The 27,983-nt window shown below is 43.3% G+C and overlaps 1 protein-coding gene across 4 annotated transcripts in view; it reads right to left on the bottom strand.

Annotated features, from left to right (window-relative positions):
* cables1 (Cdk5 and Abl enzyme substrate 1) overlaps window positions 1-27,983 on the bottom strand; it is a 142,431-nt gene that overhangs the window by 53,848 nt on the left and 60,600 nt on the right. For 2 of the 4 annotated variants that reach the window (XM_067979090.1, XM_067979097.1), the window contains exon 4: window positions 11,524-11,601. The exons of the other annotated variants lie outside the window; for them this stretch is intronic. In XM_067979090.1, coding sequence (XP_067835191.1) covers window positions 11,524-11,601 — 78 coding nt within the window. The remainder of the gene's footprint in view (window positions 1-11,523; window positions 11,602-27,983) is intronic. 4 annotated transcript variants of the gene reach the window in all.

Here is a 27,983-nt window from a genome sequence, read left to right as displayed (position 1 = left end):
CACACAGCACACTGACCACCACTACAACTTCACTCACTCAGCACACTGACCACCACTACAACTCCACTCACTCAGCACACTGACCACCACTACAGCTCCACTCACACAGCACACTGACCACCACTACAGCTCCATTCACTCAGCACACTGACCACCACTACAGCTCCATTCACTCAGCACACTGACCACCACTACAACTACACTCACTCAGCACACTGACCACCACTACAACTTCACTCACTCAGCACACTGACCACCACTACAACTCCACTCACACAGCACACTGACCACCACTACAACTTCACTCACTCAGCACACTGACCACCACTACAACTCCACTCACTCAGCACACTGACCACCACTACAGCTCCACTCACACAGCACACTGACCACCACTACAGCTCCACTCACTCAGCACACTGACCACCACTACAGCTCCACTCACTCAGCACCCTGACCACCACTACAACCACACTCACTCAGCATACTGACCACCACTACAACTACACTCACTCAGCATACTGACCACTACAGCTCCACTCACTCAGCACACTGACCACCACTACAGCTCCACTCACTCAGCACACTGACCACCACTACAACTCCACTCACTCAGCACACTGACCACCACTACAGCTCCACTCACACAGCACACTGACCACCACTACAGCTCCACTCACACAGCACACTGACCACCACTACAACTACACTCACTCAGCACACTGACCACCACTACAACTCCACTCACTCAGCACACTGACCACCACTACAGCTCCACTCACACAGCACACTGACCACCACTACAACTACACTCACTCAGCACACTGACCACCACTACAACTCCACTCACTCAGCACACTGACCACCACTACAACTACACTCACTCAGCATACTGACCACTACAGCTCCACTCACTCAGCACACTGACCACCACTACAGCACAACTCACACAACACACTGACCACCACTACAGCTCCACTCACTCAGCACACTGACCACCACTACAGCTCCACTCACTCAGCACACTGACCACCACTACAGCTCCACTCACTCAGCACACTGACCACCACTACAACTACACTCACACAGCACACTGACCACCACTACAATTCCACTCACTCAGCATACTGACCACCACTACAACTCCACTAACTCAGCATACTGACCACCACTACAACTCCACTCACTCAGCATACTGACCACCACTACAACTACACTCACTCAGCATACTGACCACCACTACAATTCCACTCACTCAGCACACTGACCACCACTACAACTCCACTAACTCAGCATACTGACCACCACTACAACTCCACTCACTCAGCACACTGACCACCACTACAGCTCCACTCACTCAGCACACTGACCACCACTACTATGCCATGTCCCACTGGAGCCCAAGGCACGCCCACTGGCCATCAGTTGTCCTGTAAGAGACAGAGTGCAATTCCACCCCTTACAAGACGTTAAAGAAATTCCCAGAAACGGCAGAAACCCGGCACAAGTGGGTCTCTGCTATTTTCCTGGGGGTTCTATGTTTTTCCTGCCTGATGTTTGTAAACAATTTTACAACACCAAGTTATAGTCCAGCAATTTTATTTTAAATTCACAAGCTTTCGGAGGCTACCTCCTTCCTCAGGTGAACGATGTGGAAAAGCTTGTGAATTTAAAATAAAATTGCTGGACTATAACTTGGTGTTGTAAAATTGTTTACAATTGTCAACCCCAGTCCATCACCGGCATCTCCACATCATTTCCTGCCTGAGTTACAGAAGGAGACCAAAAGATTCCCTGAGGAATTTCAGGGCCAGTATGTATAGTGTTTCTATCCAATTGTACAATAGTAGGAGATTTGTCCAATTTTGTGTTGAATTGCCCTAGTATTGTGCACATGTACATTTTATAACTACCTACAGTTAATGCTAAAAAATACAGTTAATAATTTTCTTCATCTATATTTTCATTCTTAACACTTTCTTCCACTTTATCAGGGATTCTCCCCAATGACCTGATTGGAACGAGACCTCCTGCCAATTTATTTATAATATTAAGGTTAGTGCTCCTCTGAATTTCTCTTTTTTGTTTCCTCTGACAAGAGCAGCAGGCACATGGGAACAACACCACCCACCAAGTCACACACCACCCTGACTTGGAAATATATCGCCATTCCTTCATCGTCGCTGGGTCAAAATCCTGGAACTCCCTTCCTAACAGCACTGTGGGAGAACCTTCACCACACGGACTACAACGGTTCAAGAAGGCGGCTCATCACCACCTTCTCAAGGTCAATTAGGGCAATAAATGCTGGCCTCGCCAGCGATGCCCATATCCCATGAACGAATAATAAAAAAAACACCATCCTCCAAGCTCTTTTTCATCCCTAATCATCACCATATTGAAACCCAAATTTGCTGCGGTGTCTTATTCTAACTCGTTCTTTCCCAGGGCTTCAAAACAATGGAGCTACTTAGCCCACCCTTTACTTCAGGCATTTAAAACACAAGCTTTGCACTACCTAGTCAACGCTCCCTAATTTACGTTACTCTTTTACTCTACTCAATCGTGTGTGTTCAAACTCCATTTCAGGACTTAAGCACATAATCCAGGCTAATACTTCAGTGCAGTACGGAGGGAATGCTACATTGTCGGGGATGCTGCCCTTCAGATGGTAAACCGTGTTTTAATGCCTAATCGGCGGCTTAAAAAGATTCCACAGCACAATTTGAAGAAGAGCAGAGAGATCTCCAAGTGTCCTGGCCAACTTTCTTTCCTCAACCAAAATCGTGAAAAACCTGGTGTCATTGCTATTTGTGGGATTTTGCAGTGCAATAAATAATAGTTTATTTTGTTTACAGAGCAATCACTGTACTTCAAACTAATTCACTGTCTGTGAAGCACTTTGGGACTTTTTTATCCGACTGTGCTACATCAATGAAATCTTTCTTTTTCTGTACTATGAGCCTTAGCCCTTCACGCAGTTTCTCAATAAAGACTAAAAAGTGGAAGAAATGGTTACCTCTCAGTAGTGATAACGGACGTCATGTGTAGTGCTTGCTACTTCAAGGATGACAGGCTGGAGACTCCAATCACCACCTTCACCATTCAACTATCAGGCCCACTCTTAATTTGGCCAGACAGATGTAAAGTCCATTACAGCTTAAGTACCGTGCACTGGACAACAGATCATACTTCAAGATAAAACTCCTGCAGTGTACTCACAATGCAACCCAGAGTGAGCCAAAATAACAGCTCAGTATCTGTCAATAAACCCTTGAATTAAAGGGTTATTTTAGTCTTGTTTTTTGGAGTTTGAAAATGACAGTTAAATTTTGTTTTTAGCAGCAGATTTTAGTGTTTGTTTTGTCTACTGATTTAGGATGATATCATACACTTTAATGTTTTGTGACCAGAGGCAGACATTACAGGCTTGAAATAGGCTTGTTGTGTCTAAAATGTTTTTTGAAGTTTTAAAGGTAATAACTGTTAAATGCTTAATCCTTTCCCTCAGGAATAAAAGCCTATATTTTGGGGGTCTTGCTGTTTGCAAATTAGTTGCTGCGTTTGCCTTCATGACAACAGTGAGTGCACTTTAAAAGTAACCCAATGGTGATAAAGCCCTTTAGGATGCCCTGGCGACATGATGAGGCACTACTTAAGTGCAAGTTCTTTCTTTCCATTTCTGGATTTTCTCCCCTTTGTTATCAGCCCTTAGACTACCAAAAAGTCCAGGGAAATTTCTGCTCCAATGGAATGACTGGTTGATTCAACTCACGCATTCTAAATTATAAATAATGTTACAATAATAAAACGATTAAAATATCTGGAGTTGCTTTAGTTGTAATATTAATCATGCAGAATAAAAATATAAAGAATTAAAACATGAATTTAACTAAAATATTTTTTTTAAATTTTGCTGGTTGTCCTCTCTATTTTTCCATATAATCTCTTTTATTTCCTATTCTCTATTTGTTCTTTTTTAACTTTAATATTTTTTAATAAGAACTTGCATTTATATAGTGCCTTTCACGACCTCAGCATCCCAAAGCGCTTTTGAAGTGTAGTCACTGTTGTAATGTAGGGAAACGCGGCAGCCAATTTGTGCACAGCAAGGTCCCACAAACAGCAATTTGATAATGACCAAATAATCTGTTTTAATGATGTTGGTTGAGGGATAAATATTGGTGAAGACACCGGGGAGAACTCCTCTGCTCTTCTTTGAAATAGTACCATTGGATCTTTTACATCCACCTGAGAGGGCAGATAGGGCCTCGGTTTCATGTCTCATCTGAAGGAAGGCCCCTCTGACAGTGCAACACTCTCTCAGTACTGCACTGGAGTGGCAGCCTGGATTTTGTGCTCAAGTCTCTGGAATGGGACTATGAAACCACAACCTTCTAACTCAGAGGCAAGAGTGCTCCCACTGAGCCAGGACTGACACATTAGATATGTAATCTATCTTATCTTTACTGATCTCTTTTCTCTAATAAAAGTTTTAAACCTTATTCACAATATTTATTAACGACTTAGATGAAGGCATAGAAAGTCTCATATCTAAGTTTGCTGATGACACAAAGATTGGTGGCATTGTAAGCAGTGTAGATGAAAACATAAAATTACAAAGGGATATTGATAGATTAGGTGAATGGGCAAAACTGTGGCAAATGGAATTCAATGTCGACAAATGTGAGGTCATCCACTTTGGATCAAAAAAGGATACAACAGGGTACTTTCTAAATGGTAAAAAGTTAAAAACAGTGGATGTCCAAAGGGACTTAGGGGTTCAGGTACATAGATCATTGAAGTGTCATGAACAGGTGCAGAAAATAATCAATGAGGCTAATGGAATGTTGGCCTTTATATCTAGAGGACTAGAGTACAAGGGGGCAGAAGTTATGCTGCAGCTATACAAAACCCTGGTTAGACCGCACCTGGAGTACTGTGAGCAGTTCTGGGCACCGCACCTTCGGAAGGACATATTGGCCTTGGAGGGAGTGCAGCGTAGGTTTACTAGAATGATACCCGGACTTCAAGGGTTAAGTTGCGAGGAGAGATTACACAAATTGGGGTTGTATTCTCTGGCGTTTCGAAGGTTAAGGGGTGATCTGATCGAAGTTTATAAGATATTAAGGGGAACGGATAGGGTGGATAGAGAGAAACTATTTCCACTGGTTGGGGATTCTAGGAGTAAGGGGCACAGTCTAAAAATTAGAACCAGACCTTTCAGGAGTGAGATTAGAAAACATTTCTACACACAAAGGGTGGTAGAAGTTTGGAACTCTCTTTCGCAAACAGCAATTGATACTAGCTCTATTGCCAAATTTAAATCTGAGATAGATAGCTTTTTGGCAACCAAAGGTATTAAGGGATATGGGCCAAAGGCAGGTATATGGAGTTCGATCACAGATCAGCTATGATCTTATCAAATGGCGGAGCAGGCACGAGAGGCTGAATGGCCTACTCCTGTTCCTATGTTCCTATGTTTTATTTATTTTTCCCTCCTCTCTGCCAGTATTTTGGAGGTGAGTGCAATTTTTTTCATTAACTTTTGTTGATTGAAAGCACTCAACTATAAGTTGCTGCCTCCTTTATCTGGCTACAAGCAGATGGTTGTATTGCTCCACCTGCTCTCCTCCCTGTGCACCCTCCTCCTGATGTGGGGATGAAGGGCCCTCTGCCTCTTTTTCATCACCGTCATTCCCTTCAGCTTCAACAAGTGGCAACCTTTTCTGCTCAGTGATATTATGTAGGATGCAGCAAGTTACAATTCATTCTGGTGACTGTAGCTGGCTAGACTGCAGGGCTCCATCAAATTTAACCAGGCACCGAAATGAGATTTCAAGTTGCCAATGGCCTGCTCTATCACACTTCTTGTAGATCCATCGGCCTCATTATATTTGTTCTCACCCTCTGTCTGCAGATGCCTAAATGGAGTCATAAGGTATAAATGATATAGAAGATTCTAGAAACCAATCAAAGCAGTTAAAATAACGTAAGAGAATGTGGACATGGAAATGTCAGTATAAACTAAATCCAATTTCCAAAACCTAGCATAATTTTTAAAACTTTCATAGTGCTTGAATGATATTTTAAGAATTAATGTTTTGCTGTGAGGCATTTTGGGCAAGGGCATTATATATCGCACAAACATACAAGGGATATCCCTGATCACCAACCATCTTGATACATGGCTCTGAGTCATCAAGATTGGTATGGTGGATTATCATATGATAAAAATCTCATGTCAGCTTCCAGGGGAGCAGATATTAATTTGCATAATAAGATGTTTGGTATCACACACTAGCTAGACGTTTATTGAATGGGAGCCTTTCCTATAATGAAATTTGAGGGGTTTGTTGTATGGGGCTTTCATGTGCTCCATCAAATGCTCCTTGCACTTGTGGGGATCCTGTTAATCTATAGGATTAGAATGCTGATTCTCTCTGTTTCACAGGTTCCATACAGAAGATAATGAACTGCGAGGCCCACCTGAATCCAGCATCAGTGACCTTCTTTATACAATGATGAGCTACTGCCTGACTAATGTGCCAAAGATCACCTGAGGATGCCTGGATGGATCCAATAAAATTCATGCAGTGGTAACTTTCACTGCTAGAAACAATAATGTTCTCCTAGTGAAAATGGGCTGCAGGTCTTCAACCAGCAGTTGACATAATTCCCCAATCGCCTCGGGCAGGAAGTGCAGCCTTCTGAGGAAGAGAAGTCGAAATCAGACTTTCTAGGTCTGTAAACCGTGTGGAGTGAGTAATGAAGTGTCACACAAACAAATGTCTTCTGTGATGCCTCACTCCAGCCTAGCCTCTTCCATTTCCTCATCTTCATAACAGAGGAAGAATCAGGATTCCTGTTGAGAAATCCATTTCTCCAGTCCAAAAAATAACTTTCCCCAGTACTCACTATAATTGCCAGGAGAAGTCTTCACAGAAGCTCCAATGCACCAACCATCAAAAATCAATGTCCAGGCAAAGTTTTGCAAAACTTCAGCTATATCAGCAAAGATGGCCTTCTCAATGCAGTTTCCATTTCAGGGCTATGGCTAGTTTGCTCATGCCAGTACTGATATATATAGTGGTGGTGTTTTCAGAAGCTGGATTTAGGGTGCTAATTGGGGAAATTGTGTGCACACTTAGGCCATGCCCACCCGCCCCCATTTAAATGGGGTGGGGCGGGCTCTGGATGGGAGGTCCTGCGGACTGGCAGGTTTTAAGGAGGTGTAGCTTTTTTGGGGCAGTATTGCAGCAATCGGCCAAACTGCCACATTCAGCGCCTGAACAGCACCCAAATGCAGCCTGTAAAAAAGGAAAATCCAATCCTTAAAACCCTTTGAATCAAAAAGGATTCATCCCACCGTCGTGCGTGAGGCGCAGAGCCAAGTTCAAATTACATTACCAGTGAATTCACACTGACAACTGAACCTAGCTCTGTTAAGCCTAATTACTGTATTCACTAAGACTGCAGCTGAACAACAAACCAAGCTGAATCTTCTCTCACTCTAGCATAAATTTTTAATTCAAAATAAAACTTTTTTTTCAGATGGAGACTTTTTTGACAGTATTCTGGTCACTTAAACTTCATTATTCTAGTCCCTCTCTTCACTCCCTTGTTTACTCATGATGTGGAGATGCCGGTGATGGACTGGGGTGGACAAATGTAAGGAATCTTACAACACCAGGTTATAGTCCAACAAATTTATTTTAAAATCACAAGCTTTCGGAGATTATCTCCTTCGTCAGATGAATGAATGAAAAGGTTCTCAAATCGCATATCTTATACTATGTTGGGACAGCATCACACCAATCAAAAGGTGTCGTTGTTATTCAAACAGGCCAGTCACGGAGAACAGCACGTCCCAGTACACTAGATATACATTGTGTCTATTACACAGGCAGGCAGAAAGAAACTCAAAATGGCAGAGAGAGAGAGAATTTTAAAAAACATATACATTTTTTCCCCCTTTTTGCTGGTGGGGTTACGTGTAGCGTGACATGAACCCAAGATCCCGGTTGAGGCCGTCCTCATGGGTGCGGAACTTGGCTATCAACTTCTGCTCGACGATTTTGCGTTGTCGTGTGTCTCGAAGGCCGCCTTGGAGAACGCTTACCCGAAGATCGGTGGCTGAATGTCCTTGACTGCTAAAGTGTTCCCCGACTGGGAGGGAACCCTCCTGTTTGGCGATTGTTGCGCGGTGTCCGTTCATCCGTTGTCGCAGCGTCTGCATGGTCTCGCCAATGTACCATGCTCCGGGGCATCCTTTCCTGCAACGTATGAGGTAAACAACGTTGGCCGAGTCACAGGAGTATGAACCATGTACCTGGTGGGTGGTGTCCTCTCGTGTGATGGTGGTATCTGTGTCGATGATCTGGCATGTCTTGCAGAGGTTGCCGTGGCAGGGTTGTGTGGTGTCGTGGACGCTGTTCTCCTGAAAACTGGGTAATTTGCTGCGATAGCCACCCAACCTCAAAAAGACCACCGTTCGCAGCAAATTACCCAGTTTTCAGGAGAACAGCGTCCACGACACCACACAACCCTGCCACGGCAACCTCTGCAAGACATGCCAGATCATCGACACGGATACCACCATCACACGAGAGGACACCACCCACCAGGTACATGGTTCATACTCCTGTGACTCGGCCAACGTTGTTTACCTCATACGTTGCAGGAAAGGATGCCCTAGAGCATGGTACATTGGCGAGACCATGCAGGCGCTGCGACAACGGATGAACGGACACCGCGCAACAATCGCCAAACAGGAGGGTTCCCTCCCAGTCGGGGAACACTTTAGCAGTCAAGGACATTCAGCCACCGATCTTCGGGTAAGCGTTCTCCAAGGCGGCCTTCGAGACACACGACAACGCAAAATCGTCGAGCAGAAGTTGATAGCCAAGTTCCGCACCCATGAGGACGGCCTCAACCGGGATCTTGGGTTCATGTCACGCTACACGTAACCCCACCAGCAAAAAGGGGGAAAAAATTTATATGTTTTTTAAAATTCTCTCTCTCTCTCTCTCTCTCTGCCATTTTGAGTTTCTTTCTGCCTGCCTGTGTAATAGACACAATGTATATCTAGTGTACTGGGAAGTGCTGTTCTCCGTGACTGGCCTGTTTGAATAACAACGACACCTTTTGATTGGTGTGATGCTGTCCCAACATAGTATAAGATATGCGATTTGAGAACCTTTTCATTCATTCATCTGACGAAGGAGATAATCTCCGAAAGCTTGTGATTTTAAAATAAATTTGTTGGACTATAACCTGGTGTTGTAAGATTCCTTACATTTGTTTACTCATCATCACAATGCATGTCAACTTCCTAACCCACAGCCCCTCAATATCACCATCTCATGGGACCTTACTACCCCCAATATTTCTATCGCTGACAAGGCCATCTCTGATCACTTCCTCACTTCCCTCAACATCCACCTTTCCCTACTTGCCTCCAACCCATCCGACATCGCCCTTTACCTCCTCAAAAATCTATCCCGAAGCCACCTTGCCAACACTAAACTTCCTCTGCTCCTCCATCCATTTTAAACACTTTTGTCTCCTCAGTCTTCCAGTCTCTCACCACCACCACCACTAACACTTCTCCCAAAACTGTTTTCACCTCTTTGAAGTTTCTTGGACTGTTTAAACTACATCAGAGGCGCTTGTTACAAATATCAGATCTGCATTAGATAATCTCTCATGTGAGCTTTGCTGGTCTCTCCCATACGTGCACCTGTGTCCCTTACAATCAGGGGTTTAAGTTCCCAATATCAAGACGTATTATAGTGTAACCCTTGTCATATGAGCTGGATACCGGTGATCCCCACCCGTGCCCTCACATGTTTCTCCAATCTGTCAAAAGGTGGACTGATTAACACTTTAATGGGACAAAGGCAGATACAAATCAATAAGCTGCTTTATTTTACAATCAGTAAATGGACGTACAAAGTAACAATTGTAGCAAATCTTGCCTTATTTCAACTTAACTTCAGTCCCTCCTTGGTAATAAAGGAAATAATAAAAAATATACAGCCCACTGTCCCTGTTAGCTTTCTAACACTTGCTTTTGGTCAGCCCAGTCACTGTGTCAGACCACAGTTCGTTCTGGATCTGCTCCCTTCTGGGACAGTTAACCAGTTCAGTGGGCTGTATTTTTTAAAAATTATTTTCTTTATTACCAAGAAGGGACTGAAGTTAAGTTGAAATAAGGCAAGATTTGCTACAATTGTTACTTTGTACATCCATTTAACTGATTGTAAAATAAAGCAACTTATTGGTTTATATCTGCCTTTGTCCCACTAAAGTGCTAATCAGTCCTTCTTAATGTATTGTAAACAATTTTACAACACCAAGTTATAGTCCAGCAATTTTATTTTAAATTCACAAGCTTTCAGAGGCTTCCTCCTTCCTCAGCCTCCGAAAGCTTGTGAATTTAAAATAAAATTGCTGGACTATAACTTGGTGTTGTAAAATTGTTTACAATTGTCAACCCCAGTCCATCACCGGCATCTCCACATCATGTCTACATTAAGAAGGTAGCCATGATGTGGAGATGCCGGTGAAGGACTTATTAATGTAGACTGGCCTAGATTTTCCCACCTCTCTTAGCAAACCTTACCAACTGACATTGAGCATGTGTCTCACTCTTTTTTTGCCGCTGAGTACTGAAAGTTGAGGGCCATGCCTCTGACTTCTTCCCCATTAGGGGTTGGCCAGTAGACCTTTTATTTAAACCAGCTACTGCCCTGCTGGGTGGAGGCCCAGTCAGTTGACCTCATGTTGTGTCTGCGTGAATTCAGTTCCTCCCAACATTTTATGTTTGAATGCCGACTGACAGCTTCTGAATCGAAATAATGACCCCCCATTGTCCCACATCATTAAGGATAATAGTTACAATGATTGGCTCGTCTGGCCTGACTACACAACTCTTCCCCCTGCCAAGCTCTGACTACATGCAGGATCTTAAGTCTTTGTGAACTCATTTTAATATTAACGCAACACTTCAATATAAAATGGAATGAGGGTTGCTCCCTCGCTTCTTCCACAGGCTTACATCAATACCAGGAGCACACTGTGCACAAACCTAATGTGCCAAGGACTATGATAATATTTTGACATAGCTTCAATTTGAGAAATTTTGAATGTGCTAGTCATGTCGATAGAATTACATCCCATGCATGCCATGGTTCCAGATTTTTGGAGACCACCATTGGATATGATTTTATTTTTCTCAGGAATAGTTCAAAAAAAACCAAAGAAAATATGTAAGCTGTTCTGCAAAAAAATCATAAAACTTATTATTTCAATTTACAAATGTTTAAATATATAAATGTTCCACTGACCAGAATTAGGAAATAAGGAAATCTTTATATAGCTTATGAAACCTCCGCTGTATCACTCAGAATTACGTGAACAGAATGTTTTTTCATGTTCTCACTATGTAAGACACGTAAAAATAGCAAATTGAATTTTCTTAATGCCCCATGTAAGATCTGATGCCATGTGTATACTCACCCTGTCTGACTGTTGTCTCGATATGGCATTACTGAAAACACTGAGCAGAAGGATCTCTTGCCACTGATTAGCACTATCCTAGAAAAGTAGAAATGAACAGTCACTCACACTTTGGCTTCATTTATCCAGTAAACACAATGATGCAACCCCTCTCTGCATCAGCAGCACAATGTGGAATAGCTACACTATAGCTGCTGGGTGACTCTTAATTTATAAAACTGGTTTCTAAAAACAGTGTAAGTAACATGTCAGTTTGCACTCTACATTTGCTTTGTGTAATATCAATTGTCAAATGTTGAGTTTACAACAAATATGAACTCCCTGAGAGGATTATTCTCTGAGTCCACGGCACTGGTGATGGTCCTCGCTTGCCGGTAACACACACCTGGAAATTGTAGGCAGCACGCCCCCAATTTTCCGATATGCGCTGCTGGCGGACAAGGCTTCCTCCAATGTAAACTCTGAAAGTGACACTGACCCCCCCCCCCCCCGCCTAGGACTTAAACAGTGCTCTCTAATCCAGGAAGCTCTTATAGCATCTCTCTCGCATTCTTGAACAGGAGACAAGAACACGCTTGCTGTCTGATGTGCGATCCCTCTCCATCTCTAACCTCTCACTATTTCAGCCTTTTTTGTCCCTCTGTTTTTATCGATACTATTATCTTTCTTCCTCTAAACTTTCCACGCTTGCTTTTCTTAAATTCCAAATATGTTGTCCGATGCACTCTTTTCCTCCTCACTGTGTTAAAACCGAGACTCATTGCAGCGCTGTAAACTTCTCTGCGTTCGGTGATTTTGTTAAATATGGAGAAAAACGTGCATTCCAGTTTTCATTAAAAGATGACTTCTTCCCCCTCCCCCCACCAATGTACAGTTAACCACAGTATAGTTGATTATTGCTGAGGTACATTCAATTCCACATGTATGCAATCCAGATCTATATATGTAATATTTTCAAGACACAGCTTTGTTCTTGCAATGAGTAACTGCATATCTGTCCTATTACTTTACATAGTGAATAATGGTATATATTTTCCATTATCTTATACAGTAACAATATAAATGTCCTGTTACCTTACACAGTGGGTAACAAAATAAGAATGTTGTGTAATGCCTTGTACTGTGCCAGACTTCTGCGTACGGTGCAACACAACACCCCTACTGGGAAATCCAGGTTGAAAGATTTCAGGCTACGATTAATTTGTTCGATTGAACAATAATGAGAAACAGATGAAAACACCGAGGCTCTCCTGTTCAGATTAAGAATTTTGGAAGTAATGTCCTAGTGACTTTGTTTGATGAATGTGTTTATGTGGTATGCCGTATAAATATGACCCTCAGCTACACTTATTCCTAAGAACACCAGTAACCAAAGAATTGGATTATAGTTCATACAAAACTTTAGTTATTGCGGGTATATTTTAGGTGCAAAACTTGAATTTCGCAGGGAGGGTCTCTGTTAGATATTTCTGGCGAACCAGATTTTTGGCATGATTTTAGCTTTGCATTGACAGAAAAATCCCTTAAAATCAGTGAACTCTGAAATGTTCCATTGACTTTGATTCTCCACAGAGAGAGCAGTATTTGTGATGAAAGATCAAATTTTTTTAATATTTCATATTGTGAGGAGGAGTGAGGAAATGTTTCTTTCTGGAGCCAATAAGACCAATAAAGAAGTACTGAAAGATGGGGAGAGGTAAGGCAGGAGGCAAATGAGACAGCAGGCAATGGAAGGGGGTGCTGTTCAATGGACTGCATCTCTGCTTGGTGGACTGCCCTTTCGCGCAGAAGATGTGAAGCGAGATGTGTTATCATCTGTCCCGGTTCATCCCCATCAGCTCGGTAACACAGGACTCTGTGCTCCATGGGCTGTTCCCCTGGACGCACACTGAGACAGAAATCAACTGCTGCTGGAAGACCACCAACTCCGTGAAGGAGGCCCTTTTGTCCGCCCGAATCCTGCCGCTCTTCCAGCTGAAGGAGCTGTGCACGACCGAATGTTTCCGACTGGCACACTCCAACGAGCAGGAGTATGTGCTGAGGGACACACTGAAGCGAGGTGCGGCCTACGTAAAGGCTCTATGGGGAAAGGTCACAGTGTAAGGCCATCCCACCTTTGTACACACCGTGTATCCTAAGAAATGTACTGCGTTCGAATTGTAATATTGGGATTGTATTGTGTACGATCTGCATTGTATTGTTTTGAATTGTACTGATTTGGAATTGTGATATTTAAATTGAACTGTGTGTATCTTTAAATTCTATGAAATTAAGTATATTTTGAAATTTAAAAAAAGCATCTCTGCCCGGGAAATCCTCTCAGTGTGAACAATCAAGGAGGTTGCCAATCATTGGAGACTTCACCCAGTTGTGGGAGAAGGATACCAGCTAATGGGAGGGGGGAAGGTGGGGGCTGCGAATAGGAAATACAATCAAGGGTGTGGTTATTGTTCAAGGGAAAATAAATTAGGGTAGGGTAGGGAATACCCGAGGGGGAGCTGCAGCCATTGTTGGGAGGTGGGGGGGTTGATTGGGGAAGGAAGGGATTGGCAGCCAGTGGTGAATGAAAGAGAATTGGAGCCAGTGGGGGGAGGAGAGGGGTTTGAGTGCAATTCCCAATTTACTGCTCATTAAGGGGTCGGGGGGGGCACAATTCCTGATCAGTTGGGTGGGGGGGGGGGGGGGGGTATGATTCCTGCTTAGCCGAGACAGGAGGTGGGAGCGGGATCTATATCAGAGGGGGAGACGTTGGTATCACATTGGGGGAGGGGGAGGGAGTTTATTTGCTGCTTGTTTCAAATGCTGTCAAATTCATTACTTCTCCAGGGCTTCCGTGTCTGACATCATCGCTCCCTTCCTGCTATCATCTAGCACAGATTTTTAATGGCAATTTTTTCTCATTTTGTGGGGAGGGGTGATCTTTCTGAGGGGGGGGGTCAAAGAGGGGTCAAAAACTTGTTTGGGGAGGGGACAGGGGTTGAACACCTACTCAGTGCAGAGGCACAGGAATGTGCTCAGCTGTGGTGAGGGGATAGTGAAAATGTTCTCATTAAAAAAAAATTGCTCATTGGTGGAGTGCAGTACCTGTGGAATTGTGAGAACGGGTTAACACCCACTTTATAATGATAATGGCAGGAAGCGCCCACTGAAAATATTTTCCTACATCTCACAAGGTATCTATTATGATTTTGTCTACACATTCTGCTCGCCAACGTTTATCAAATTGTGCCTCAGATGTGAAACTAGTCTAAAAAGATGACCTCAAGTCAATAGAGTTCAGGAGAAACATGTTCCTCGAAAAATAAGAACAAACTAGCCAAGAATAAGCTGCCATGGATAGGTAGAGGTGAGGATAATATTGAATCTAAAGAAAAAGGCATACGCAAAGTACAGAAACAATAAAGGAGAGGATGACAAAAGGGAATCTGATGAGTATAAGAAAGGTGATAAAAAGACACTTAGGAAGGCAAAGAAGAAATATGAAATTAAAATATCAAAGAACATAAAAAGAAATAGTAAAGTATTCTATAGGCACATAAGTAACAAAAGAAAGTTAAATTAGGGATAGGGTCATTATGGGATGAACAAGATAAACTCACAGGAGATAATACTGAAATGGCAGGGATACTGAATAGATAACAACAGAAAATGCTGGAGAAGCTCAGCAAGTCAGGCAGCATCTGTGGAGAAAGAAACAGAGTTAATGTTTCAGGTCAAAGACCTGTCAGCATTTTCTGTTTTTATTTCAGATTTCCAGCATCCGCAGTATTTTGCTTTTGATACTGAGTAGATACTTTGCCTCAGTTCTCACTGAAAAGGCTACCAAAGAGGAAATGACAACAGTAGAAGAAGTCGAGAAGAATATTACAAAAGCTAAGATGGAAAGGAGATACTAGACAAACCAGCCAAAGCCCTGGGTCCAGATGGATTGCACCCGCAGATACTCAAAGAATCTAGGGAGGAGATAGCACTGTTACCGGTATCCATATTAAAAAATTCAATAAAAAAAGAAATAGTGCCAGAGGATTGGCAAACAGCAAATGTAATTCCTATCTTCAAAAAGGGAGATAGAACTAATCCAGGGAACTATATACCAGTTAGCTTAACGTCAGTGGTAGGAAGGATTCTAGAATCTTTACTAAAAGATCAGATAATAAAACATCTGGAGGTGGAGAATATAATAAAAGATAGTCAGCATGGGTTTCTAAAAGGAAGGTCAAGTTTAACCAACCTTATTGAATTCTTTGAAGAAATAACAGAAAGAGTAGACGAAGGCAATACAGTGGATGTGGTATACATGGACTTTCAGAAGGCTTTCATAAAATGCCACATAAGAGATTCATGACAAAGGTCAGGACATGTGGAGTCAGGAGTCAGGCAGCAGAATGGATTGAAAGGCAGCTACAAAATAGAAATCAGAAGGTAGGAGTTAACGGAAGCTTTGCAGACTTGCAGAATGTGGGAAGTGGTGTCCTGCAGGGATCTGTGCTGGGACCACTGTTGTTCACCATATACATAAATGACTCAGACTCAGAAATTGGAGGTATGGTGTCGAAATTTGCAAATAATACCAAATTTTGGAGGTATAGCTAATAATATGGAGGACTGCACCAAAATTCAGGAAGACATTCAGGCTTGCAGAGTGGATGGATAAATAGCAAATGAACTTCAATATAGTAAAGTGTGAGGTGGTTCATTTTAGTAGGAGGAATAAAGAGGCCATATATTCCTTGGAAGGTAAGAAACAAAATGGGGTAGAGGAGCAAAGATATCTAGGATTACAGATACATAAATTACTAAAAGTAGCAAGACAAGTTGATACGGCAATCAAGATGCAAACAAAGTATTGGGGTTCATTTCTAGAGGAATAAAATATAAAAGCATGGAGGTAATGTTAAATTTATATAAAAAGTTGGTTAGACCACTGTAAGCAGTTATGGTCTTCATACTACAAAAAGGATATTGGAGCATTGGAGAAAGTGCAGAAAACATTTACAAGGATGTTACCAGAATTGAGAGAATGCAACTATCAGAAAAGATTGAGCAGGCTGGGGCTCTTTTCTCTGGAAAAGAGAAGACTAAGAGGAGGCCTGATCAAGCTCTTTATAATTATGAAGGGGTTCGATAGGATGGTTGTGGAGAAACTGTTTCCATTTGTGGGTGAGTCCAAAGCAAAGGGGCATAATTATAAGATAGACAGTAACAGATCAAATAAAAAATTTAGGAGGAATTTCTTCTCACAGAGAGCGCTGAGAATGTGGAACTCGCTGCCACATGGAGTGGTTGAAAAGATAGCATTTAAGGGGAGGCTTGATGCATACATGAGGGAAAAGGGATTACAGGGAGATGAGCCAGGGCGGGGAGAAGTAATTAGAGCGAGAGGAGGTTTGTATGGAGTTTAAACACCGGCACAGACCAGTTGGACCAAATGGTTTGTTTCGATGTCGTAGATTCTATGTAATTCTAAGTAAAAGAAATGATGGATTTGGTGATGATGTGGCGGGCCTCATGGTTAGATCAAGCGGTATGTCAGAACTCAGATTTACTCACAAACCAGGGAGGGGGATTTTAACTGGGAGCGGTTTTTGGGTGGATAGGGAGGGAGTGGGCGTCAAATCACCCCTTCCCCCGACGACATCAACTTGAGGCCCAGGCTATTTGAATGCCCGCCCAAAACATATGGGAAGAGGCAGCTACTTGACTGCCTGCAGGCAAAGATCAGGCTGCCCGGAGGCCACTCGCCTGCACTGAGGTAAGTCTCGGCGGGGGAGGTTCAGCAGGAGTCTTGTGGGTCGGAAGAAGCAGCAGAAGCCCAGACTTTCCTTGTGGGGCCTGGAGGAGCAGTCCTGCTTCTCTTGACCCTACTAAGGAATGTTTTACACTTACCTTACAGGGCCTCTTCTTCCTGCAGACCAGGTTCTACTTGAGCTGGGCAGTCGTGGCTGCTGCCCTGCTCATTTGGCTGTTAAAATGCCATCGGGATCCTACTGACATCATAGGACCTTGAATTACATGAATTAATGAGGCTACTGCCTGAGTCAGGTGGGCATCAGTTAAGGAGTCGATGGCGGAAACTAAGCAGGAACAGGGCGGTACGTTTTTGGAGACGATTTTAACTGCACGGATGCCACATTCCCACTGGGCGATGTGGGTTAAAGTCGTCCCGTAGAAGTTTCACGGCCCCTGGGAAAATTATGCAAAAGTGGTATTCAGGAGCTGGACTCACTAATTATAGTAATTAATGGGATTTGCTGTCAGACTGCACTAAATCACTTGCTTTACTCATGGGTGATATAACATGTGTTTGTGTGCACATTAGAAGTAGATATGATGCAATCCCTTCAACATACATGCCAATCCCCCCAGCCTATTAAACAGACAGGCCAAAATTTCAACCCAGATGTCTGCCTGTTAACATTTCACAAGAAAAATCAACTTTTCCCACTGGGATTGGAGGTTATCAATGTGAACGAATCAGATCAATTAATGGGCAGGACTAAAGGCTGCTGGTCCCAATTAATTAGACATTACTTTGTCCAACTCCTAGTTATACATACACTTGAGGCAGAAAAGTTTTAAGAACAGCTGGTGGTTTGTGAGTTGCAATCACGTGTGGTTATTTAATGTTTGTCCTCAGATAAGTTCTATGTAACAAATAAGTTGCTAAATATAGCTTCAAAAGCTATCCATTTTCCTGAAAGGGATTTTCTGAGGCACGGCCAGCTATTGTCTTAATGAATTTTTTTTGTGATAAGGAGGATGTTCCCAGTTGTGAATATATTAACTGGTTTTATTTGAGCAGTCCTGTCACTGGATTTGTGAAATTTCTAGAGTTTGGAAATAAAATAGGGAGTGTGATTCAATGCTAGTGAGTTTTACTTAATTTAAAAATGGCACTGAGATTACCCTATTTAGGATTTCACTAGTGTGCAGTGTAGGACTCTCATGTGTGAGACAGACCCTTGGCCTGTTTGTGGGTGAGTTATACTACCTAGTTATGGCCATAACATAGAAAAGTGCTTTCAGTCATAGTAAAGCAGCCTTTGTTACTGTGCAGAAACCAGGGAAAGAGCCCACACAGTTAATATTAGAGCAATCAACGTCAACAAGGAAATGAGAGAAGTGACATTAATAATCAGTAAGAACATAATAGATTGCAAACCAGACTAGAGGCAGTTAGGCAGGTCCAAACGAGGGTACGCTGTTCCCTCTACCTGTTCCTGCAAATCACATTTTTGTATACTACTGTTTTTTTTATTAATTGCAATGTGTGATATTTTTTATTTTCAGTGTAAGCTTTTGTCAGGTTCAAAAGGAATAAGTTACTGTTCGTGGCATTGGCTCATGAACACCTATCGTGCTGATTTAACATTCTTCTGTCCACTATTTTAAATGGAAGCTTGGTAATTTATTTATTTTAACTTTGCCTAGTAAAGTTGTCATGATGTGGCGATGCCGGTGATGGACTGGGGTTGACAATTGTAAACAATTTTACAACACCAAGTTATAACATTGCTGGACTATAACTTGGTGTTGTAAAATTGTTTACAATAGTAAAGTTGTAATGAGGTCCTTGCACTGCATTTTTATTTTCATATTTAAAATAGCTGTAACCCTTTCAAGATAAATTGGGGTATAAATTCACCAGGGGTGGAAGCGTAAAAACAGACGACAGCGAATTGGCCGCAGCCCGTTTTATATCCCGCCCAATTTTATTTTCCATTGAAATCGAGCAGAATGCAAAATGAGTTGCCGATTTGCTACTGCCATTTTGTGCTGTCGCCCAAGACCAATTCATACCTCATTATCCTTGACTCGAAAGTAAGACTTACAGCTAACTCCAAACTGTCAGAAAATGCATCAAATAAAGCGAAATCAAAATTTTTCTGTGGCACAAGGGGAAACTGTACCACCGGCCGTCTAAAAACTAAATCTCTGCCGTAAACACTCACGTCCCACTTCAGTAAATTCTACATTGCCATTGCTGCAAGCTACATTTTGATTGAACAGCGAGTGTAACTGAAGCTTAAAAGTGTAAACTTTTTAAAATTTGTTCTTGGGGTGCGGCGATGCTGGCAACACTGCATTTATTGCCCATCCCTGGTTGGTCTTAGAAGGTGGTGGTGGGCCTTCCCCTAAATACTGCAAGTCTTGCGGTGATGGTGCTCCCACAATGGTGTTAGGTAGGGAGTACCACAATGTTGACCCAGTGACGACGTATGTCCAAGTCAGGATAGTGTGAGACTTGGAGATGATGGTGTTCCTAAGATGCTGCTGCTCGTCCTTCTGGGTGGTCAAGGTCGCAGGGAGGGAGGTGCTGACAAAGTAAACTTGGTGAGTTTCTGCAGTGCCTCTTTTGATCATACGTACTGCATAATTATGACAAGCTCTTTGACTTCCCATATCTTAAGGACTATAATCAAGACTGTTTTTAAGTTGGTAGCTTCTTGGGGCTGTGTCACTTTTTGAAGCTGCTAGTCAGCTTTTGAAGGTTTTCTCGGTTGTCATGTGTGCTCCAGTACTAACCAGTTCAAACACTTGTTTGTTTCTTTTAGTTCCCTGAGGAGTTGGGTTTTTCTACCTTCATCTTCACAAACAGAAGCCAGTTTTTCAGATAGTTTGCAAATGACAGCCCCATTTAACAGAAAAATGCAGTTATATCTCAAATCTTTATTTCCCTTTAGAGAGGATGGATTAATATGACCCACTTCTATGTAGCCATCAGGGAAGGATGTCATATTTGTCCATATCCTCATTACCACATCTAAAGGCCCTCATGTCCTCTGACAGGTTCAAATATATACCAGTGCAACCGGAGATTGAGGTTTTCCGGGGAGGCATCCAACATCACTCCTTATGTTCTTCCTGTTCATCCCCTTCCTTACTCCTTCAGGAAGCATAGATAAAGGGAGGCTCCAAAAGGCACACCCATTAAGTCCAGCATGGTGGCTGAATTTGAACATGGTAAGAGCACTGGGAATTTACTGTCCTTAAAACATGTCAAAAATCTTCCCACTTTACCTTTTGTATGTAAATCTGCAAGATTACACAATTAATATGGCTTCCCTTATTGATGATGTGGAGATGCCGGTGATGGACTGGGGTTGACATTGATGGCGTTCAAAACAGTAAGTTACCTGCCTCATAATGCTGAGTTTATAGGGGAGCAAGCAGCACCTGACCTGCACCTGGGGCGGATACAGAAAGACAGGCTGCAAAATCATGAAAACATTTGGACCTCATTAACATGAGGTTTAAATAGGAACACCCCATTGAGCAGGAAAATTGCAGGCAGAACTATTAGGATGCTAAATGAGTGCTGCGGGATAGCACACAATTTTCCTTTACATTTCACACAAAAAAATGGATGTTAATTGCATATTAAACCCAAAAAAATCCATCTTTTTTTTTGCCAGTTTTCTCCTTTTCCCATCTCCTATCCCAAAGACATTAGCTTCTTGCTCTACAGATGCCAGTCACCTGCAGAAACCTTATAGAAGTGGCCGTTACTCCTGACAGGGAATGTCAGTCTACTTTTCAGCCCTGGGAGACATTACAGCGGAGCCTGATCCTATCCACATATGTGCACTTTCAGCAGCAGTCACATCATAACAATCACCAGTGAGTAGAGGCCAATTTACCCTTCCACATCCCAGGACGTTAAGGCCAACATCCATAGACCTGAACTGGCTGAAACCAGCTAATTCAGCACGGACTGGGATCTGAACCTGGGACCTTCCTGATTTGTGTGATTCATCGACTCACCGGATAAACTGACTAAGCCATTAGGGAATAGGACATAATGGTTCTGATTGAACGTGAAATCACAGCATCGGCGCATTTACAGAGAGCCAGTTTGCTCTAGTGTAAACCTCTATTTAAATACTAAATGCTCCAAAGCATCCGTTTTAATGTTAACTGAATCCTTGCCAAGCAGATCTTTAGCTAATTAAATAAAATAGTAATGTTGATTAAAATTAAACTAATCACTTAGAAATGAAGGCAGCTTTACCTTTGAGACCTACAGTCCCCTTTTACAACAATTAGAAAATAACATCAAATTCCCATGTGGCCTTTACTGCTGACGCAGGATGAAAACAAATTCCTTTGGTTCTGTGCAGTGACTAAATCTGCCGTGTAATAACTAGCATTTGAGACTTTACAGGCAATCATTTTTGCAGATGTCACATTAATCCTGAGCAGGAAACTATGAAGGATTAGCAGTGACATTTTTTGCAGACAACTCTAAGCTGTAACTGCCATGCTGAGAGCAAGCGGTGGCCTATTCAGAGGGATTTGCTTTGTAGGAGAAAATGACAAGTCAGTTATACCACACAGTTTGCGCTGATGCAGCACACTTTCAGCTTCACGGCAGTGCCAAACGGTGTTGATTAATTTGGGTGTGAAGTTACCCAAAACACATCTGGACAAAATTTAACTGTAGCCTGAGACAAAATAATTGGACTGCCTGAGACTGATTTTAACCTTCGGTGGTGGCAGAAAACAGGTGGCAGCAGATCGGCTGCCCATTATACACCCCTCCCCCATCTTCCTCTCCAATGACTTCGGTGGAATGGGAAATTGGTTGAGGTGTGTAACGAGGCTGGTCTGCTACCGCCCGTCTGCTGCCATCACCGAAAGTTAAAAATCAGCCCTCCTGATAACTTTTAAATCTGGTCAACATGTGCAGGTCTCGAACCAGTACCTGGAGTATAACGACACCTTTAAAGGCCCAATCAATCCTGAAATAAACTACAACTAATTGTTAGTCAACAAGTGATCACCTCAAACCAAATTTCTGCAAGGATTCTACCTTCTGTAAAATGGTGGGTGAATCAAATATTTGTTTATCCACCAAACAATCTAATGTATAGAATCATAGAAATTTACATCACAGAAGGAGGCCATTTAGCCCAACGTGTCTGTGCTGGCCGAAAAAGATCCAGCCAGCCTAATCCCACTTTCCAGCTCTTGGTCCATAGCCTTGTAGGTTACGGCACTTCAAGTGCACATCCAAGTACCTTTTTAAATGTGACGAGGGTTTCTGCCTCAATCACCCTTCCAGGCAGTGAGTTCCAGACTCCCACCACCCTCTGGGTGAAAAAATTTCTCCTCAGCTCCCGTCTAATCCTTCTACCAATTACTTTAAATCTATGCTCTCTGTTTATTGACCCCCCCCCCACCGCCCCCGCGAAGGGAAATAGGTCCTCCCTATCCATTCTATCTCGGCCCCTCAAAATTTTATACACCTCAATTAAATCACCCCTCGGCCTCCTCTGTTCCAAAGAGAACAACCCCAGCCTGTCCAATCTTTCCTCATAGCTAAAATTCTCCAGTCCTGGCAACATCCTCGTAAATCTTCTCTGTACCCACTCTAATGCAATTACATTTTTCCTGTAATGTGGTGACCAGAACTCTAAGCAGTACTCAAGCTGTGGCCAAACTAGTGTTTTATACAGTTCTAGCATGACCTTCCTGCTCTTATATTCTATGCCTCGGCTAATAAAGGAAAGTATCCCGTATGCCTTCATAACCACCTTATTTACCTGTCCTGCCAGTTTCAGGGATCTGTGGACATGCACTTCAAGGTTCCTCTGTTCCTCTGAACCTCTCAGTATCCTCCCATTTATTGTGTGTTCCCTTGCCTTGTTTGCCCTCCCCAAATGCATTACCTCACACTTCTCTGGATTGAATTCCATTTGCTACTTTTCTGCCCACCACTGATATCTTCCTGCAGTCTACAGCTTTCCTCCTCACTATCAACCACACGGCCAACTTTGGTATCATTTGCAAACTTCCTAATCATGCCCCCTACATTTAAGTCTAAATCATTGATTGAGACCACAAAAAGCAAGGGACCTAGTACTGAACCCTATGGAACCCCGCTGGAAACAGCCTTCCAGTCACAAAAACACCCATCAACCGTTACCCTTTGCTTCCTGCCACGGAGCCAATTTTGGATCCAACTTGCCACTTTCCATTGGATCCCATGGGATTTTACTTTTCTGACCAGTCTGCCATGTGGGACCTTGTTAAAAGCCTTGGTAAAATCCATAAAGAAATATATCATAAAGGAAATTAAATATTCATGCAATGAGAATATGAACCAGTTTAAGTAAATAGGGGAATGTTTCCTCTGTGCACTCTAACAAAATTGAAACGCTATTCCTTATAAAGTGATTTATGATTTTGTTACATGTAGTGCACAGAGCAAATCTTCCCTCAGTGACAGAAAGCAGCGGGCTATGCAAAAAAAAATTAATTGTATTTCTAAGAAAAGTTTCAATACAATCTAAGCACTGAATTCTACCTTCAGTAGAATTCTGGTTTCCATGCCAACAGCAACTAAACACACCATTGCTTTCCTTAATATGAACATCCTGCATATTTGACAAATATGTACTCTGGTTGGGGGACTTCAATGTCCATCACCAAGAGTGGATTGGTAGCACCACTACTGGCCGAGCTGGCCGAGTCCTGAAGGACATAGCTGCCAGACTGGGCCTGCGGCATTTGGTGAGCAAACCAACACATGGGAAAAACCTCGTCCTCACCAATCTACCTGTCGCACATGCATCTGTCCATGATAGTATTGGTAGGAGTGACCACCGCACAGTCCTTGAGGAGACGAAGTCCCGAGTTCACAGTGAGGACACCATCCAATGTGTATGTGTGGCACTACCACCGTGCTAAATGGGATAGATTTAGAACAGATCTAGCAGCTCAAAACTGGGCATCCATGAGAAGCTGTGGGCCATCAGCAGCAGCAGAATTGTATTCCAACACAATCTGTAACCTCATGGCCCGGCATATTCCTCACTCTACCATTACCAACAAGCCAGGGGATCAACCCTGGTGCAAAGAGGAGAGTAGAAGAGCATGCCGGGAGCAGCACCAGGCGTAGCTAAAAATGAGGTACCAACCTGGTGAAGCTACAATACAGGACAACATGCATGCTAAACAGCGGAAGCAACATGCTATAGACGGAGCTAAGTAATTCCACAACCAATGGATCAGATCAAAGCTCTGCAGTCCTGCCACCTCCAGTCGTGAATGGTGGTGGACAATTAAACAACTAACGGGAGGAGGATGCTCTGTAAACATTCCCATCCTCAATGATGGCAGAGTCCAAAAGACAAGGCGGAAGCATTTGCAACCATCTTCAGCCAGAAGTGCTGAGTAGATGATCCATCTCGGCCTTCTCCTGATGTCCCCACCATCACAGAAGCCAGTCTTCAGCCAATTCAATTCACTCCATGTGACATCAAGAAATGGCTGAGTGCACTGGAAACAACAAAGGCAATGGGCCCCGACAACATCCCAGCTGTAGTGCTGAAGACTTGTGCTCCAGAACTAGCCGCGCCTCTAGCCAAACTGTTCCAGTACAGCTACAACACTGGCGTCTACCCGACAATGTGGAAAATTGCCCAGGTATGTCCTGTCCACAAAAAGCAGGACAAATCCAATCCGGCCAATTACCGCCCCATCAGTCTACTCTCCATCATCAGCAAAGTGATGGAAGGTGTCGTCGACAGTGCTATCAAGCGGCACTTACTCACCAATAACCTGCGCACCGATGCTCAGTTTGGGTTCCGCCAGGACCACTCGGCTCCAGACCTCATTACAGCCTTGGTCCAAACATGGACAAAAGAGCTGAATTCCAGAGGTGAGGTGAGAGTGACTGCCCTTGACATCAAGGCAGCATTTGACCGAGTGTGGCACCAAGGAGCCCTAGTAAAATTGAAGTCAATGGGAATCAGGGGGAAAACTCTCCAGTAGCTGGGGTCGTACCTAGCACAAAGGAAGATGGTAGTGGTTGTTGGAGGCCAATCATCTCAGCCCCAGGATATTGCTGCAGGAGTTCCTCAGGGCAGTGTCCTAGGCCCAACCATCTTCAGCTGCTTCATCAATGACCTTCCCTCCACCGTAAGGTCAGAAATGGGGATGTGCGCTGATGATTGCACAGTGTTCAGTTCCATTCGCAACCCCTCAGATAATGAAGCAGTCCGAGCCCACATGCAGCAAGACCTGGACAACATCCAGGCTTCCGCTGATAAGTGGCAAGTAACAGGCAATGATCATCTCCAACAAGAGAGAGTCTAACCACCTCCCCATGATATTCAACAACATTACCATCGCCAAATCCCCCACCATCAACATCCTGGGGGTCACCATTGACCAGAAACTTAACTGGACCAGCCATATAAATACTGTGGCTACGAGAGCAGGTCAGAGGCTGGGTATTCTGCGGCGAGTGACTCACCTCCTGACTCCCCAAAGCCTTTCCACCATCTACAAGGCACAAGTCAGGAGTGTGATGGAATACTCTCCACTTGCCTGGATGAGTGCAGCTCCAACAACACTCAAGAAGCTCGACACCATCCAGGACAAAGCAGCCCGCTTGATTGGCACCCCATCCACCACCCTAAATATTCACTCCCTTCACCACCGGCGCACAGTGGCTGCAGTGTGTACCATCCACAGGATGCACTGCAGCAACTCGCCAAGGCTTCTTCGACAGCACCTCCCAAATCCGCAACCTCCACCACCTAGAAGGACGAGGGCAGCAGGCACATGGGAACAACGCCATCCCGACTTGGAAATATATCGCCGTTCCTTCATCGTCGCTGGGTCAAAATCCTGGAACTCCCCACCTAACAGCACTGTGGGAGAACCTTCACCACACTGACTGCAGCGGTTCAAGAAGGCGGCTCACCACCACCTTCTCAAGGGCAATTAGGGATGGGCAATAAATGCTGGCCTTGCCAGCGACGCCCACATCCCATGAACGAATAAAAAAAAATTTAGAATGTGTGTACAAAGTACAAGATTATAACTTCAAGATTTTTTGTTTTTCTTATCTGCAGTTACCCTTGGTCATGCTAACTTCTTCATCCACAAATCCAGGATTCTTCCACCAGTGACCCCTTTACTGCCCCTGCACAGTTTGACTGCTTGTCCGATATCAAGACTTGCATGAGCTAGAAATTTCTTTAACTTAATTTCAGCAGACCAAAGCCATTCAGTTTGACTCCCGCCAAAAACTTGGCACCCCAGTTCCTGATTCCATCGTCTCCCCAGTAGCCTGAATTTCAAATCCCATATTCTATCCACTTAGACGACCTATTTCCACTTTCGTAACATCACTTGCCTCCAGTACACCTTACACCCCCGCGCCACTGACACCCTCGTCCTTTCTTTCATCACCTCCAGGTTCAACTGCTGCAATATTCTCATCAGCCTCCGTCCTATATAAACTCCAATTCATCCAAAACTCGACAGCATGCATCCTGATCCGCACTAAGTCAAATTGCCATCGCCTCTGTCCTTATACACCTGTATTGGTTCCTCGTTCCCCAATGCAATGAATTAAAATCCTTGTTTTTGTTTACAAATTCCTCCATCGTTTCAAACCTCCTTATCTCTGCAGTCTTCTCCAGCCCTACATCCCAGCGCACGCCCTCTACTCTTCCAACTCTAGCTTTCTTTACACCTCCTCTGCCTTCGTTCCACATTTAGTGGCAGAACATTCAGCTATCTGGGCCTACACTCTCCTTGAAATCCTTCACCTTGCTACCTTTTCCCCCACCTTCAAAGGCCTCCTCAAAACCTATCTCTTTGACCATGCATTCAGTCATCTTCCCCCAGTTCTTATGCTAGTACTGTTCGCTGGGAGTTTTCACCTCTGTGAAGAACCTGATAACTTTTACTAAGTTAAAAGGTGCTAATTATGCACAAGTTATTGTTGTCCTTGTTGACTCCTGACTCTGAGGGCCACATCAATGCCACTCTTTGTTTGTTCTTGCAGATAATGTGCTTCAGGGTGTTCTCTCCTTCCCCAAAATAAAAGTGAAATTCTTGGGACACTTTTCTATTCCTCATTCTTCAAGACGGAGATGCATTATCCCTTGCACCCCCTCCAATCTATTTATACTGAATGTTTAAACTGTCTTTCCTTGTCACTTACCCTTTGGATGAAAAAGTTCTGTCTGATTTTCCTTCATACTCTGAACTTCCTAATTTGTAACTTATATCCCTGGTAAATGAACTGTTGCGCACTGAACAACTGGCCTAGATCAATGTCGTCAGTACTCTTCACAATCTTAAAAACTTCATTTCGGTCACTTCAACATCTCCTCTTTATTAAAATACTTTTGGAAAGGATATATGGAGCACACAAGTAACTTGAGCTATTTTCAGTCAGAGAATCCACTGGCAGAAAGGCAGAGCAACTAAAGCCAGAGCTCCCTGGATCATAAAAGAGATAGTGAGTAAGATGAAAAAAGGGGCGTAAGACAGATGTCAGGTTAATAACACAAGTGAGAACCAGGCAGAATATAGAAAGTTCAGAGGGGAAGTGAAAAAGGAAATAAGAAAGGCAAAGAGAGATTATGAGAATAGACTGGCGGCAAATATAAAAGGGAATCCAAAAGTCTTCTATAGGCATGTAAATGGGTAGT

This window comes from Heptranchias perlo, chromosome 3, assembly GCF_035084215.1.
Source record: "Heptranchias perlo isolate sHepPer1 chromosome 3, sHepPer1.hap1, whole genome shotgun sequence".
Lineage (NCBI taxonomy): Eukaryota > Metazoa > Chordata > Chondrichthyes > Hexanchiformes > Hexanchidae > Heptranchias > Heptranchias perlo.
This window is presented reverse-complemented; position numbering and strand designations above follow the sequence as displayed.